Source organism: Cydia pomonella, chromosome 24, assembly GCF_033807575.1.
Source record: "Cydia pomonella isolate Wapato2018A chromosome 24, ilCydPomo1, whole genome shotgun sequence".
NCBI lineage: Eukaryota > Metazoa > Arthropoda > Insecta > Lepidoptera > Tortricidae > Cydia > Cydia pomonella.
This window is the reverse complement of record NC_084726.1, coordinates 414,055-429,372: the sequence shown is the minus strand read 5'-3', so window position 1 is coordinate 429,372 and position 15,318 is coordinate 414,055. Positions and strand designations below refer to the sequence as shown.

General features: G+C 33.9%; 2 protein-coding genes across 2 annotated transcripts; both read left to right on the top strand.

The window, feature by feature from the left end:
• The first annotated feature begins 427 nt into the window (after positions 1 to 427).
• LOC133531077 (CD63 antigen-like) lies at positions 428 to 2,341 on the top strand. Its single transcript, XM_061869174.1, has one exon. The coding sequence runs from the start codon at positions 596 to 598 to the stop codon at positions 1,355 to 1,357; it is 762 nt and encodes a 253-aa protein (XP_061725158.1). The 5' UTR covers positions 428 to 595; the 3' UTR covers positions 1,358 to 2,341.
• An 11,724-nt stretch (positions 2,342 to 14,065) lies between these two features.
• LOC133531179 (tetraspanin-12-like) lies at positions 14,066 to 15,275 on the top strand. Its single transcript, XM_061869314.1, has one exon. It carries the CDS (start codon positions 14,151 to 14,153, stop codon positions 14,931 to 14,933), a length of 783 nt encoding a protein of 260 aa, XP_061725298.1. The 5' UTR covers positions 14,066 to 14,150; the 3' UTR covers positions 14,934 to 15,275.
• The last annotated feature ends 43 nt before the right edge of the window (positions 15,276 to 15,318 follow it).

The window sequence follows — 15,318 nt, the reverse complement described above, 5'->3', positions numbered from 1 at the left end:
ATTATTAATAAAAGAATAAGCTTCATAACTATCCTGTAATATTTTATATTGAAAAGGCCATTAATATCAATAATATTTGACTAATAATTTTATTAAAAAACCCTTATATTTATACCTTTATATACTTTGTACCATTTTTTTTTGTAGTGTGCAATAAAGCATTTTATTATTATTATATTATATTTAGCCTGGAAGGTTTTTAACTAGTGCGATAATTTACAAAAAAAATAAACCAACGAATTAACTTTTTGATTGGCGCTTAAGATTAATTGTAAAAGATAACTTCAATACTTTAAAAATAAGCACTTTAATATTTAATTGAAACAGGCGGTTTTAATCAACCCACTCTAAAAATAACCTTAATTAGTTCTTACTCTTTCAATTTAAGTCTAAGGAACTATCTATAACACTTCAACATGCTAAGACTCTAGCTAAAAATATTGACCGCGGTCAGACCCATTGAGTGGACCAATCATTGTCGTCATAGGCTGATTCACGCAGGAAACTGTCCCGCTTATAAAACGAGACAATTGCTATACACGCCATTATATTGTTCGGCGCCATACGAACCGCTCCCGTTAAAACAAACGCCAAAATGCGTAAAGTAATTCTTTATATCCTAAATATTCTCTACGCCCTTTTCGGGCTCGCGTTATTCCTCGGTGGTGTCGCGTTTTGTATATACGTGGCCCAGTTTACTGCCTTGAGGAACACCCATCATTATAAATTGGACTTCAGCTTGTATTGGCCTCAAGTGATACCAGTCGTCGCTTGCTTGGCTGGGATCTTCGTGATCTTCGTCAGCTGCTGTGGCTGCTGCACTGCTTCGAAGAACAACAAGGGCTTCACAATTATGCAGTCTATCTTTATCCTGATCACCTTAATAGTGCTTATAACCTGTGCTGCCTTAACGTTGAAATATGGCGATAATGAAGAAACAGACGTGTATTTGATTGACGCGCTAACAGACGGATTTTCTGAAGCGAAAACGAGTCAGAATCACCAGGAGATGTTCTCAAGGATCGAAAGCTGGCTTGGTTGCTGCGGCGCTGAAGGATCATCAAGCTATAGGCCTCATGGCGTGCATTATTTACCTCAATCCTGCTGCGGATATTCAGAAGATTCTAATCAAAAATGCGAATTCACATCCAAGGAGGCTACTGATAGGCATGGCTGTGTAAAAGTAGTTGTTTCTTACAGCAGATTATTCCTAAGAGTTTTAGCTGCGGCTGCTGCCGTCGCAGCCTTCTTTGGAATCTTAAGTTTAGTAGCTACTTTAGCATTATCGATAGGACTGAAGAAAAAGCCAGCAGTGTATGAAGCGACGGACATCGAGACGAAGAAAGGACTTTTGTAAAGTGTTGTGTTTTATGAAATGAGTCAAGCTTTAATATCCCGCCGCGTTGGGATGAAACTTCTAAAGTTTTATTTTGAAAACTTTAAAGAAGTTTCAGTATTTGTAAAGTTGAGGTATTTTTTTTTGCAACTTGTACAATAGTTCAAAGGTTAGTTGCAAAAATGTTCTTGATGTTTACTAATTTAAATGTTTTGAATGTGTTCATGTGTGTGTGAGAATGTTTAATATTTATTGTAGGAAGCTAGTGGTGAGATAACCAAAGATAGGTATATTGTAATTTACTCTTTACTTATGTAAAATAGTGTGATTTTAAAGTAATGCTAGTTTATTAGCTAATTAAAAGACAAATTAAATGAAAGTAACAATAAAAACATTCACTGTAAATTCTTAAATTGTTGTGTTGTTTTTAATGTTTTGATTGAAAATGGTCTCGTAATAAATCTAAGTGTAAAAGCAAATATTGATATTTATTCTCGGATGGTAAAAACATACATACTGAAAAGACATAGTAATACTTAACAGTATTAAAATGAAACAAACAAGGTCATAGTGTGTGAGGAAGAATTTGCTTTTAATTGACATAATAGATAAATTTGTTAGTTTGTTCGTTCTCATACCTTTGTAGAGGACAAATGAATTAACAATTGTTCTACCTACACTCATTATGCCATTATTTTACGAAACAAAAGGTTTTTGTTATATTTTATAAAACATTACCATTCGCACATTCCATTCAGCACAGAATCCACCTAAAATAATATTTTTTTATTGTATAGACAATATTTAAAAAATTGTTGCTGATGTTGTACCGAAAGTTACGTTATATTATAAGTTAGTAATGTAGTTTACGTGATATTAATAGTGAATAATATTAGTAAATATAGATCATAAAAATTATAGATAAGTAGTATTTTCTTGACAGGATATAAACAATATACTTAATTGGTATAATTTTAAAAATATACAGACATTTATAAAATATATTTTTGTTCAAATACTCATAATTATATATGTTTATATATAGATTTTGATTGCATTTTACAAATACACACATTACAAATATGTATAAACAAGGAACCGTGAGAAGATTCCGTTTTTTGAATAATGGTAATGTTTATATAGAACATAATAATATAAAAGTACAATTAAGAAGCATTTACTTATTTAAAAACAGATCTTTATTTTGAATTTATAGTTTTATTTTGTTAATAATAATTAAATTTCATTATGTTTTCGAAGATTAACTTTTGGATTGTAAATATTTATAATTAAGAGTAAAACAGGAACTGCAATATAGTCGAATAAAACATGAATTACTTAAATACTAGTGATTTAATTTTTAATCCTGGTTTGTTACGCAGCATCACCTAAACTTCCTCTTTATAAATGTCAGTGGTCCCTAAATATAATATGTAAGGTATTTTGGGACAATTTCAAAAGGTGATAATTTTAAACGCCACTAATATCTAGATTAACAGATTTTAACCACGCATGCCTGAGGTTTAAGGAGCAAAAATATGTATTGACTTCTTGTCAATTCCGAAAAAAAATGTATTTGTGTATTTTCTGCACACGACATTTTCTTTCTTTTTACATCTATGCGGAAAGAAAAAACATTACAACCAATAAGTAAAATTTTGTTTATAAACAGATACATTTTGCAAGTTTTTTTTTTTTAACTTTAATGTACCAGCGCCGTAGCCAAAAGGTGTTTTTCACTGTTACTACACAGACCGATTTCAGAAAACTTTAAATTACATTCTTGTCTTCGAATGCGGTTAAGATTATACCTTTGAAATCTGTCGGGTTACTCGTTCCCACGGTGTATAAAACTAGAACTTTCTACTCTACGATCAGTACAAGATGCTTTAGTAAGCGTTCTGGTTTTATTGCCCTTTTCAAAATTCGCTTTCGAAGCTATCCCAATTACGCAATTGCGTGATTAAAAAAAAAAAAAAAACCTTTTTTTTACGTGACTCTTGCTACATCAGGAAGAAGCGGTTTGCACTAACCTTCTTTTAATTGCTAGTAATTTAGCAGTTAACGGTCAATTGTTAAGCCTTGATCAAACCATTGATAGAACACTCAATTTGGTCAAACGGTCTGTCTGAGTCGTCAGTATTGGCCATGAAATACGGTAACAGGGTTATGTCAACGTTATACATTTTGTAACGTAAAACAACGTAGTACAGCCTGCGTATCGTCTTTAAACGGTCTCCAGTCTTGCAACTCGCGTACCAATTTTTTAACTTTCAATCTAGCAGATGAATAAATGACGAAAATTTTATATGTATACATAGATGGACGTAGTCCCATAGTAAGCTTAATAAAATTTGTGTTGTGTGTATTAGTTAAACGTAGGTACGAATGTGTCATACTACTCGTATGACATAGCATTGATAAATAAGAACATTTCCGAGAAAATACTATGGGAAAATATTATTTACTTCATCTGTAAGAGATCAAATTAAAAAAATGTATCAAGCACAAACTTAAAAAATAGTTTGTGTTTAGTTCAATGGATAGAAAAAAAGAAATTGTTTTAACAAAATTAAAATAAAGCACTTCATGTTTTCATATTTTCGACTTTCTTTCATTCCAAAAAAAGTGGCTGTGACATAATCGGACAGACAGACGGACATGACGAATCTATAAGGGTTCCGTTTTTTGCCATTTGGCTACGGAACCCTAAAAACGAGTTTGTTTTGGAAATTAATTTATTAGGTAATGTGGTCACACATATTTGTAACTGGGCGAATCAACGTTTTGACCGACTCAAATCTGTCCACAACTTTTAAACTTTGTTGTAAAATTTCAGATTTACATAATGCTGAGGCATTATTTAAAGCTGATTTTTTTCCGTTAACCGTTAAACCTAATAAACAGGTATGTATATTAGAAGCTCGATTTCTTGGTAACTCCAGAAACATTTTGAGTAACACAATAGACGCTCAAAACTGTCGGTCAAAAAGTTGATTCGAGTGAAATGGAAACACGTTGCTTTGGTGACTACATCTTCCAATTAAGCTGTCAGTAAGCAGTTATCACTTGTTATTTGTTCTTAATACGTGCCCACGGCCGGCAAAACGTCCCACTTTGTCGCTTGCCATAAGGATAAGCGTTAACCTGTCAAGGCGTCCTTATGGAAAGCGACAAAATGGGACGTTTTGCCGGCTGCGGTCACATGTGTGTACTTACAGATTCGAACTAAGTTTTCCTCTAAAATGAATAAACATACAGCCAATGGAAATCCATTCAATTGTTTACCATGTTCTACTGTTCTCGTACAACTAATTCCAAATTCTAACTCGTTTTCCGATGGTAGTTACGGCTTTTATGCGTTTACAAGTTGAATACAAGATACAACACAACGTATGTAATAGCTATTTATAATTTGACTTGAAATCAACCTTATTTCGAGAACATAAGGCTTAGAAAAGGTTACATAATGTTTTCTTTGTGTAATAACCAGTAGCATATTTCTTGGTCCATTGTTTTACTGTCAATACGCTCTCCGTGGGAAAATAGTGGGAACGAGTAGCTATACTGTGGCTTTTTGTAACAAAGTGCATTTTCAACGAGATGTTTTCATGGATACTACAATTAGATCTATGGTATGTTATGGTATGGAGTCAGTGGTATGGGAATATGGTGATTACTTATGTAAAAGTACGGAACCCTCGGTGGGTTTTTAAAACTAAGAAATGTCATATAAAATTTAATACTTTCGTGTTTCGAACACATAATAATAATTTAAATAACACATATACGAGACACATACACATATGTGATCTAAACCGGCAAAACGTCCCACTTTGTCGCTTGTCCTGATGAAGATGCCTTGACAGGTTATTCGTATAAAAATACAAGCAAATCTCATTCTTATGGCAAGCGACAAAGTGGTTCGTTTTGCCGGTTTCGGTCACATATAAGAAATGTCATATCTGACTTTACCCTATATAAATCTATTTTAAATTACAAATACAAACACACCATTAGAACTATCATTGATGCGCAACAGAGATGACATTGACCAGATGCGCTCACAGGGCGTGACAGTGCGTAACTGGCGTAAACAGCAACTTGACTATTCGCGGGCACTCGACTGTGAACGGTCGAGTTGTTGTTGTAGGGACGCCAGGGACGCTAAATATGGAGTTACTCGAGCGTCGTAGATACCTTTTGGAATCGTAAGATCAGACGATAGGAAGAATAAAAGGTTACATAATGTTTTCTTTTCCAGTGGTCAGCGAAGCATCTATAGATTTTTGAAAAATTGTGGAGGGTAGGAGGGCATGTAAAAAAATCGTTAAGTGGATTGTGAATTCGGTCCAAGTTAATAAATAAAATTTGTTTATTTCAGACCATCCGATCCATATTTTGTTAGTTAATCAAAACAACTTACATCCTATATTAGTACTTACATAAAAACCCTTTTTCTGTGTGTTTGATTATAATTTTGAAACCCGACTTTCAAATTTTACTTAACCGTCAAATTAAGAAAATGCGTACAGTAGCGGACTTAAAATGTTGATTTATTTAGGGCTTATTTTGGATGGATTACATTGGATACTTCACACCGTCAGTATTGAGGTCTGTGACCCTACAAGTAATTGTCAGACTAAGGACTTAATAGCATAATTATAGCACTAACATAACACGTCTGGAGTTGCAGGCATCTATAGGCTACGGTAACTTTTTTATGATACAGGAGGTAAACGACCAAACGGATCACCTGATGGTAAGCGATGCCCATGGACACCCGCAACACCAGTGGGGTTGTAAGTGCGTTTCCGGCCTTTAAGATAGGATACGCTCTTTTCTTGCAGGTTTGAAGGTCGTATCGGTGGTTAAGGTAGTCCACAAGTAGTATGATATCACTCAACTATACCTTATTTATTGAATTAGGAAATACTGGTGCTGCGTTCAAGAACACATTTAACTACGCAATTAATACCCACAAAAATACCACGGTAGTAACACAAGGATGCTAAACAAACAGTGCTTGTTGTAGGCTAATTACACCAGTTATCGCCAAACAAGGCCAACCCGAAAACATACTTCGAAATAACACTCATTATGACACAAAAGACGTACCAATTCAACAAAAGAACGACTGTCCTTTTCTAACAAGTTTATTGGAAAGAGAAGAGTTATTGCAGTTCTAAGTCATTCAAAAGAACATTGAACCAAAACGAAACAGTTGAACGAATTTGAATCTTAAATAATAGGAAAAGAGTTGAAGTTGAAAAGTGATAAGGAATGTGTAAAAGGATATGAGTGATTAAGGTGTTTTTGTTTTGTTCAAGATGCAAGGCCAATGAACTTTGTTATTCATATCTTGTCACTAGTCACTATGCTGTTTACTCGATAGTTTGTTTGATGAGTGATGTGGATTATCGTAGATGATGTAAGTTGTCAAAATATCCGGCTTGAACGCAAATTGTTCTTTCAAATATGATTTTAGCCCTAGTCCTTCTAATACGGCAGGCGCGGATACAAGGGGGGGGGGGGGGGGCATAGGGGCAATGGCCCCCCCCCTAAAACCCTGGCTCTCACATTACTAAATTGAGTAAATTTTATTTTTTACCAAAAATATATGATTTTCTCAAAATGGCCCCCCCCTAAGCCAAATCTTGTATCCGCGCCTGTAATACGGGTTAAATTAAGGTTTACCAACAATTATTTACATCAATGCTAAACATAAATTACATGCATTCATCCTTATTGAGTTCAAGTAAAATCATCCGTTTTCGAGAAAATTCGGAGTGTTTTTGATATTTCACCGACGCCTGTAAAATTCCTACCGCTTTACACTTTAAAAGTCGAATGTCCAAATCTTCCTTTATGTTTTCTATGCATTTAATGAAAGCTACTGCAATTGGTTTCTATATTAATTAACCAATTAAAACTGTCGTTTTTTGCTCCAGTCATGGAATGTATGGCGCCATTTATTTTCAAAATAACAAAATATCAATTAAAAATTAAACTTGTTTTACAGCATTTGTCTATACCATTCTATTACTGGTGCCTGTTCCATTATAGGGTGTTTACTATAATCGCTTAAAGGTAAACTCCACATGCGTCAAAATTGTGATTAATACTCAAAACTAACAACTGTGGGTAAGTATCATAAAATACGCTTATTCAATTCAATCCAATTTTCTTCAATTTAGGCATTAACATAATGCACCCATGAATGTCAAAAAAGTAAATTTGTACAGAATTCAAATTAAATTAAACAATCACAAACATACCTACATCAAATACATAGCCGTTATTCATTACAAAAAAAACATATAATTGGTATACATAGCATAAAATAACAATAAAATATATTTCAATTATTTAACCGTTACTTGGTTTGTCACTTATGTACTTTTCCATATATCCCGATCTGTGATATAGTCCTTAACTCTATAATATGCTCTAGCATATTATAGAGTTAAGGACTATATCACAGGACTATATCAATAAAATTCCACTAGAAATTTATAAGCTCATCACGGATGCAAAATTTAAAACAATTATAAAACAAGCACTAATTGTTTTATAATTGTTTTAAATTTTGCATCCGAGAGCTTATAAATTTCTAGTGGAATTTTATTTAAATAAATAAAATCTTTATTGCACAATACATGAAGGTACAAATGGCGGACTTAATGCCTTAAGGCATTCTTTACCAGTTAACCAATTTTGTTGTAGAATTTTGTAAAATTTCCCGAGATGGATACACATAAATAGAGAGAAAACGGAACAAGGAACATAAAAATAGGTTCTTGCAAAAAATTGAGTTCGAGCACACACTGTTGAGAAAAAAATGTGCATATAACAAAGGTAAAAGTGGTACTAGTACTTGTCACGGTCCCAGTACATGTCATCTTTAAACCTAAGTCACTGTCAATAGAGGTGACAGCAGGGTGTCATCTATTGCGCGTGAGCATGTCGAGCACTAGTACGTTTACCTTTTTTTTTTTTAATACGTCGGTGGCAAATAAGCATACGGCCGGCCTGGTGTTAAGCGGTTACCGTAGCCTATGGACACCTACAACTCAGGAGGAGTTACATGCGCGTTGCCGACCCTAACACACCCACGTTGAGCTCTGGCAACCTTACTCACCGGCAGGGACACAACACTGAGTATTAAAAAAAAGGAACTTATTAAATAATTCAAACTCATGCGGTAAAATCTGCGGTTAATTATCGCTTTGTCCCCTGATATATATATTAAGTTAAATTATCCTGAAAACATAAAATAACCAGATTTTGTGGTGGACCTCTGCAGTCCCTTTAATTTACCCGCTTTGCGGTTTCAAACTAGAGTCGTACCAAGATAACACTGCATGGCGTTTGCTATTGCAAAGTGTGGAAATGTCATCTTAACTTTTACCCGCCCAGGGGCCATTAAAGAGGTCTCCCATTCCATTCTAAATATTTTAAATGTATACAAATCGAAATTGCCTATTTTTTTTTTTAATACTATGTCGGTGACAAACAAGCATACGGCCCGCCTGATAGTAAGCAGTCTTCGTAGCCTATGGACACGTGCTTCTCCAGATGTGTTACATGCGCGTTGCCGCCCCAGCCACATTTTGTAAGGTACTTCCCCAGTTGGGCTCTTCGTAAATTTTGATTAAATGTCAAGTATAAAAATGTACGAATTTCACACTTTATTTTGTCAAATTTAGATTAGGCGAAATCTAAAGTACGCATTATGACACAGCATATAATAAATTACACGACCAAGTTCAAGGTGTACTAAGAAGGGACATCACCTTATATGTTGACGTTTCTCGGAAACTAAGTGACACCCAATCCTTATACGTGCTTGCATAAAAAACCGGAAGTCTACGCGAATTGTGTAAAATGTGGATTGTGTACAACACTAAAATAAAATAAAAAATACTTCCGTAAACTACGAAGTAAGGAAGTAAAAATACAACAAAAAGTGCAACTGACTAGTGTGGTGTTGCATTTGTGAATGTGTTGGAAAGCTTTTAATGAATTACTCAGAACGCGCTAACATACATTAACGAACAAATTATATAATTAATTATAATGACGTCACTATATTTGCTTAATTTGTACTTCATTTACTAATTAAATGCCTCGACATTGTAAAATTTGACATCACTAATAGGTAATAGATTATTGCTAAGACTTTCATTTAAAAACATACTAATTACTTACTTTTTTCTTTTAACATTTTTATTACTTCTCTGTTTAGCCCTATGGTTGACTGGTAAAGAATGGCTTTAGACATTAAGTCCACCATTTGTATTTTTTTGTATTTTGTGCAATAAAGGTTTATAATATAAATAATTATTAAGGGACGTAATTTTACGTTATACGTTTCAAAAAAGTTTTTTCATTTGACATTTCTTTATATTTAACTAAAATATGTAACCCGTTTTGAGATTGAGAATTGTAACGGTTTTGGACTGATTTTAATACAACCTCGACGATTTATCTTCGTGATTGATAAATACATAGATAGTCCTTGAATTAGTTTGCTACAATACACACAGAAAATACAAATAATAAAATGACAAAAAAACATAATACAAAATCAAACGAGAGAAACACTGATTTTTTGCAAAATAGAAAAAGAAAGAAAAAATACATTGAAATACCGTTAAATTTTTCTTCTTTTCTTCAATTCGAACGTGGACCTGACAGAAAAATGATATTTGAATCACACTGCAATTATATCAGTTGGGCCAGAATACTTTTTAATGCCTAAAAACTTGGCCGTTTTCAAATTGCAATCAATTTCTAACGCGAAAATATCATAATATTTTCTAGGTTTCGCTTATTTGGAAAAAAAAATGTTTTACAAATAAAAAAAAGGAAAACCTATAAACCTAGTTTTTCATTGTGTAAATAACATACTAAAAAAACATGGAGACTGGAAAATATTTAGAAACGGAAAGCGTGTTCACTTTTTGTATAGGCGGTCATGTGTCATGTAGTATACTTGCCTCTTCATGCGAGCGAGATTCAGCTAACTGATATGATTCCAATATTAATCCGAATTGTCTTGATGTCAGGTGCATGTTTCGAATGGGCCTGCAAATTATGTTAACTTCTACATATATAGTATGTATATAAATAGATGCGCATTTATTTCCGCAAGAAGCGAGGAAGTATGACAAAGACCGACTATGATAACATCACCTGTCTCATTTGCAACACGTGACGCCACACACGTGCCCATTGTTGGAGATAATTATATATCATCACGAATCTGTAGGGTTTTCTGTACTGATTCACTGTGCTTATACCTATATGGTTAGGTATATATAAAACTGATTTTAAGATGTTTAAAGATTCTAGAAAGATACAGACTAGCTTTCATCTGCGTCTTCAACAACTTCTGTTTAAAACGTTTTGGTAAAAAATCAAATTATTTAGGTAATGAAATATTTTAATATTTTATTTGGAGTAGTAACACTGCTTAAATAAATTAAAAACTTAAATAGATGTCATATAATAAAAAATAATAACCCCGCCCCTTTTATGACAACTATGAGCCTGTTTCGAACAATGCTTCTAAGATGTCACACCGATACGATACTGATCAGTCGGTGTCAAAAGTGACATTTTTGGTTGATGAAATGTCACTTTTGATAGATCAGTATCGTATCGGTATAATATCTAATAAGCATTATTCGAATGGGGCCGTATTTCAATCTTTCCACTCTATTTTCTCCTAATCAACTATTAGGGAAGATAGGTATCAATTTTGAAAAATATGCTATTATATTTCAAATTCAAATTTAAAATTATTTATTTGCATGAACACGGTACAATTACAGATCTTAAAATTTAAAATAGGTCCATCGTATTCAACCTGCATGCAGGTGTGCAAATAATACATGCAAGTACAACATGCAATGTGCTGCTAAGAGCATCGCTTACTTACTAAATACAATATGTACAATACTTATTACACCTAATTATATTCATTCAAGTATTCCTTAATACTATAAAAACACTTTTCTTGCAACCAGTTTTTCAACTTAATTTAAAAAAAAATATTTTCTAATTTAATTTCATTACGTAAATTGTTCACGGTTATGCACATGTTATAGCAGTTTTTCTTATAAATGTAACAGCCGCAAGAAGGATGATGCACTAGATTTTTGTATTGTGCCCTCATATGGTTGAGGGCACAATACAAAAATCTAGTGCATCATCCTTCTTCATCATCTGTGAGGCGATGGATGCTAGGTGCTCAACTGTCCCAATTTAATTTGTTAATGTGCCATTATTGTTTTATAATTGTTAATACTTATAATTATTAGTTAGTTTAAGTTTCGTGACGCATTGGTTCAACTGTAATGTCATGTAAACATTTTTATCAATAAAATCAATGGTTCGTACTTGTCTCACAACGGTATATAAAATAGAGTTCTCCTTAACGATTAGACAGGCTTCCTTTATATATTGACACGGGAGTGGCAATATTTTAAATTTACAACGTTTCGTTATCCACCCGTATCTATATATAATATTATTAGTTCTGTTTTTATCACATTTACAAGAAATAAGAAAAACAATCCGCTAATTTCATGAAATTCCAAGACGTTTTTTTTAAAACATTTAACATATAAGTACCTACTTACTGTAATTGTGTGTGTGAATGTAAGCTTCATAACGTTTAAGCGACATCTACTTTTTCGATTAACTCTCTGTTTCCTCTGCCCAAAGGTTGTCTGGAAGAGATCGCTCTTTAGCGATATGGCCGCCTACGCCTGTTGTCTGCCTCTACATTTAATCAATTGTTTCTTTTTTTTCTTGCATCTTTTTACTGAGGTTTGCCAATAAAGAGTATTATTGGCAAACCTCATTCTTAATATCTAGTAACTACATACTTAACTTTTAATTACATTATCTATCTTGCTTTGTTGAAGTTGCTTTGATTAAACTTGCAACATCAAGTTTATGTTTTTATTCCATTATCAATTCAAACTCTTAACCCCGACTTGAGAACCATTTTCTGGAAACAACAGACAAAGGTTATCTTACTAAAAATCGGTACACAGCTTGAAAAAGTTGATAACTCGTGATATATAATTGAAGAAATTTTAACTTCAAATAAAATTACTGTTACGAAACGTTCAAAAATACACTCATTTTGATCTTTATTCGTTGTTACGGAATTAATTAATGTTAGTATTAAAAACAACAACTTGTCTCTATATAATTTTAATATAATGTAATTTAATAATCGAATAATTAATATTATTATTTAAGTTTATTTCTGACGATCACAATATAGATTCTGATAAATTGACATTGATGTAATTTGTACTGTAATCATATGTTGTGAAATAAATAAATCTAAATCTTATTCAAATTGCATATTTATTAATTTAATTTTTTTTTATACTACGTCGGTGGCAAACAAGCATACGGCTCGCCTGATGGTAAGCAGTCTCCGTAGCCTATGTACGCCTGCAACTCCAGATGAGTTACATGCGCGTTGCCGACCATAAACCCCCCCGTTGAGCTCTGGCAACCTTACTCACCGGCAGGAACACAACACTATGAGTAGGGTCTAGTGTTATTTGGCTGCGGTTTTCTGTAAGGTGGAGGTACTTCCCCCAGTTGGGCTCTGCTCTAGATCTGGAATGACATCCACTGGCTGTGCCCTACCACACAAAGCGAGATAAAGTTCACAATGCCCATACCTCTCTTTTGGACGTAGTTTAAGGACGTACCCGGGTCCAAAAAAGTTCAATGAAATGTATAAATTGAACATATATAAAAAAAAACAAAAGTTAGTCACCGGGTGAGATTCGAAAAGAAAAATGCATGAAAACTCGAAAACACGCGTTTTACCAAACATAAGACTAATCTAGATCGATTGTATACCCCCAAAAACCCCCATATACCAAATTTCAGCGAAATCGTTAGAGCCGTTTTCGAGATCACAGAAATATATATATATATATATATATATATATACAAGAATTGCTCGTTTAAAGGTATAAGATATGTATTTGTACATTTTACTAACATATTATTTAGGTTGAATGAAGACTTATTTGTAACTAACATTGACACATGGTCTGAAATAAAACCAATTGTATTAAAATGAATTATGTATGCCATTGTTAAAAAGTGTGAGAACAGTGGGCCACTACAAACTCCCAGTTAATTACAAAAAACAATATTAATTTAAATAAAAATGACATCTTTAGAAACTAAAATTCTTATTTACTAAACATTGATTGAGTACCGCAAAACCACCCAACTATAGTCCAAAGCTCCCAACTATGGTCCACAAATAAACTCAATTTTTCTCGTCCAGGTGTGTATTTTACTATATTTTTGTAGTTCTAAGGCAAAGTATGTTTATAAATGGAAGGTAAAAGTAAAGTAAACCGAAAGGAACATTGGTATAGATACTTAATTTCCTTTTGAACTTGTGGACCATATTATTATTGCAGTATTGGACTATAGTTGGGTAGTTTTACGGTACTACAAAGCAACGCTCAAATTTTATAACGCTTCCACACAATGAGCCCTTTTAATTCGAATTCCGTACACCATCAAGAAGTTTTCCACAAATCGTATTTTTGGCCAAAACAAACATGAATCATCATGAGTCATCCGTCAAACGTAGAATCCTTACAACCTTGATCAAGACCAAGTATCACATACTATACTAGCTATAAGATCAGTTAGTGGCTCGCCCCGCGCCATTCAATTGTAAGCCTTCGTAGCCGACGCGCGCGCGCAGTGACAAGTTTAAGTTGAAAACAAGTGCCGCGAAGTGATAAAAATGGCTTCCAAAATAGGCCTGCACGTGCTAAATGTCGTCTTCACGATATTCGGACTGATCCTCTTCAGTGGTTCTATCGGATTTTTCTGTTACATCAACATGTTCGTAACGCTTCGTAACAGTAATCATTACCTACTGGACTATAATGTGTACTGGCCTCAAGCGGTCCCGTGGATGTTCTTAGTTACTTCACTGTTTGTGATCTTCAGTGCCTGCTGCGGATGTATCGGGGCCAAGAAAAACAGTAAGTCGATGGTTACTACTTACGGGATATTCGTCTCTGTAGCTACAGCTTTACTAATGGGCATAGCCATAGTTGCCTTAGTTTGCGCCGACGGTCCCAGAACAGATAACTTTATCAGAGACACAATCTGGGACGCATATTCGCAAATGAAAGACCATCCTGAACTTGAACAGTACTTTGGAAACGTTGAGAAACGTCTATATTGCTGCGGCGCAGATAGCCCCAGAGATTACGTCAGCTGGAGGAATGAATTCCCGCAGTCATGCTGTGATGTCATCAGGTACAATTTCCTAGATTCCTACCCGATTGACTGTAGCACAACCAACAAGCTAGCCAACGAGAGACACGGATGTTCAGAAGTCGCAGCCCAATATGCAAGAATCGGCATCAAAGTTTTATCCGGAGTCTCGATTTTCACTGCATTAATTGGGTTGTTAACGCTCGCTGTCGCTTTTTCAACGTCCAAGAAAATCAAGAACAGGAGGAGACCTGATGTGATAGATGGAAGAGAATTAGAGAGCAAGAAAGTGCTGCTGTAAAAGACTCTAATTTAGCATTAAGCATGTGTTTTGCTTGTTTCTATCCTCACGGAAGCGAGAGTAAGTAACATTTTCTGTAAACAATGACGTAAAATTTTTTGTAAGTCGTGTAGTCATTTGACACTATTTATTTGAATCATTTAGTTTAATGGCATTCATCATTAGCACAAAAGCCAAAAAGACCCAACCCATTTAATTGTAAACGTAAATGTATCGTTAATCGCTTGAACATTACGCCCAGAAACATTGTAAATGCTTGTACAACGATTATACTATGTTACTTCCGTCATTTTTGTTCTTATAAACTAAAAACTGTTCAGCATCAAATTATTGTAAGTGCATTTAATATGTACGCAATTTGAAACTTATTTACTGTTTTATGTTT

Bases quoted from the DNA above. Each gene is read 5' to 3' on its own strand.
- LOC133531077 (XM_061869174.1), top strand. From the start codon at position 596: ATGCGTAAAGTAATTCTTTATATCCTAAATATTCTCTACGCCCTTTTC.
- LOC133531179 (XM_061869314.1), top strand. From the start codon at position 14,151: ATGGCTTCCAAAATAGGCCTGCACGTGCTAAATGTCGTCTTCACGATA.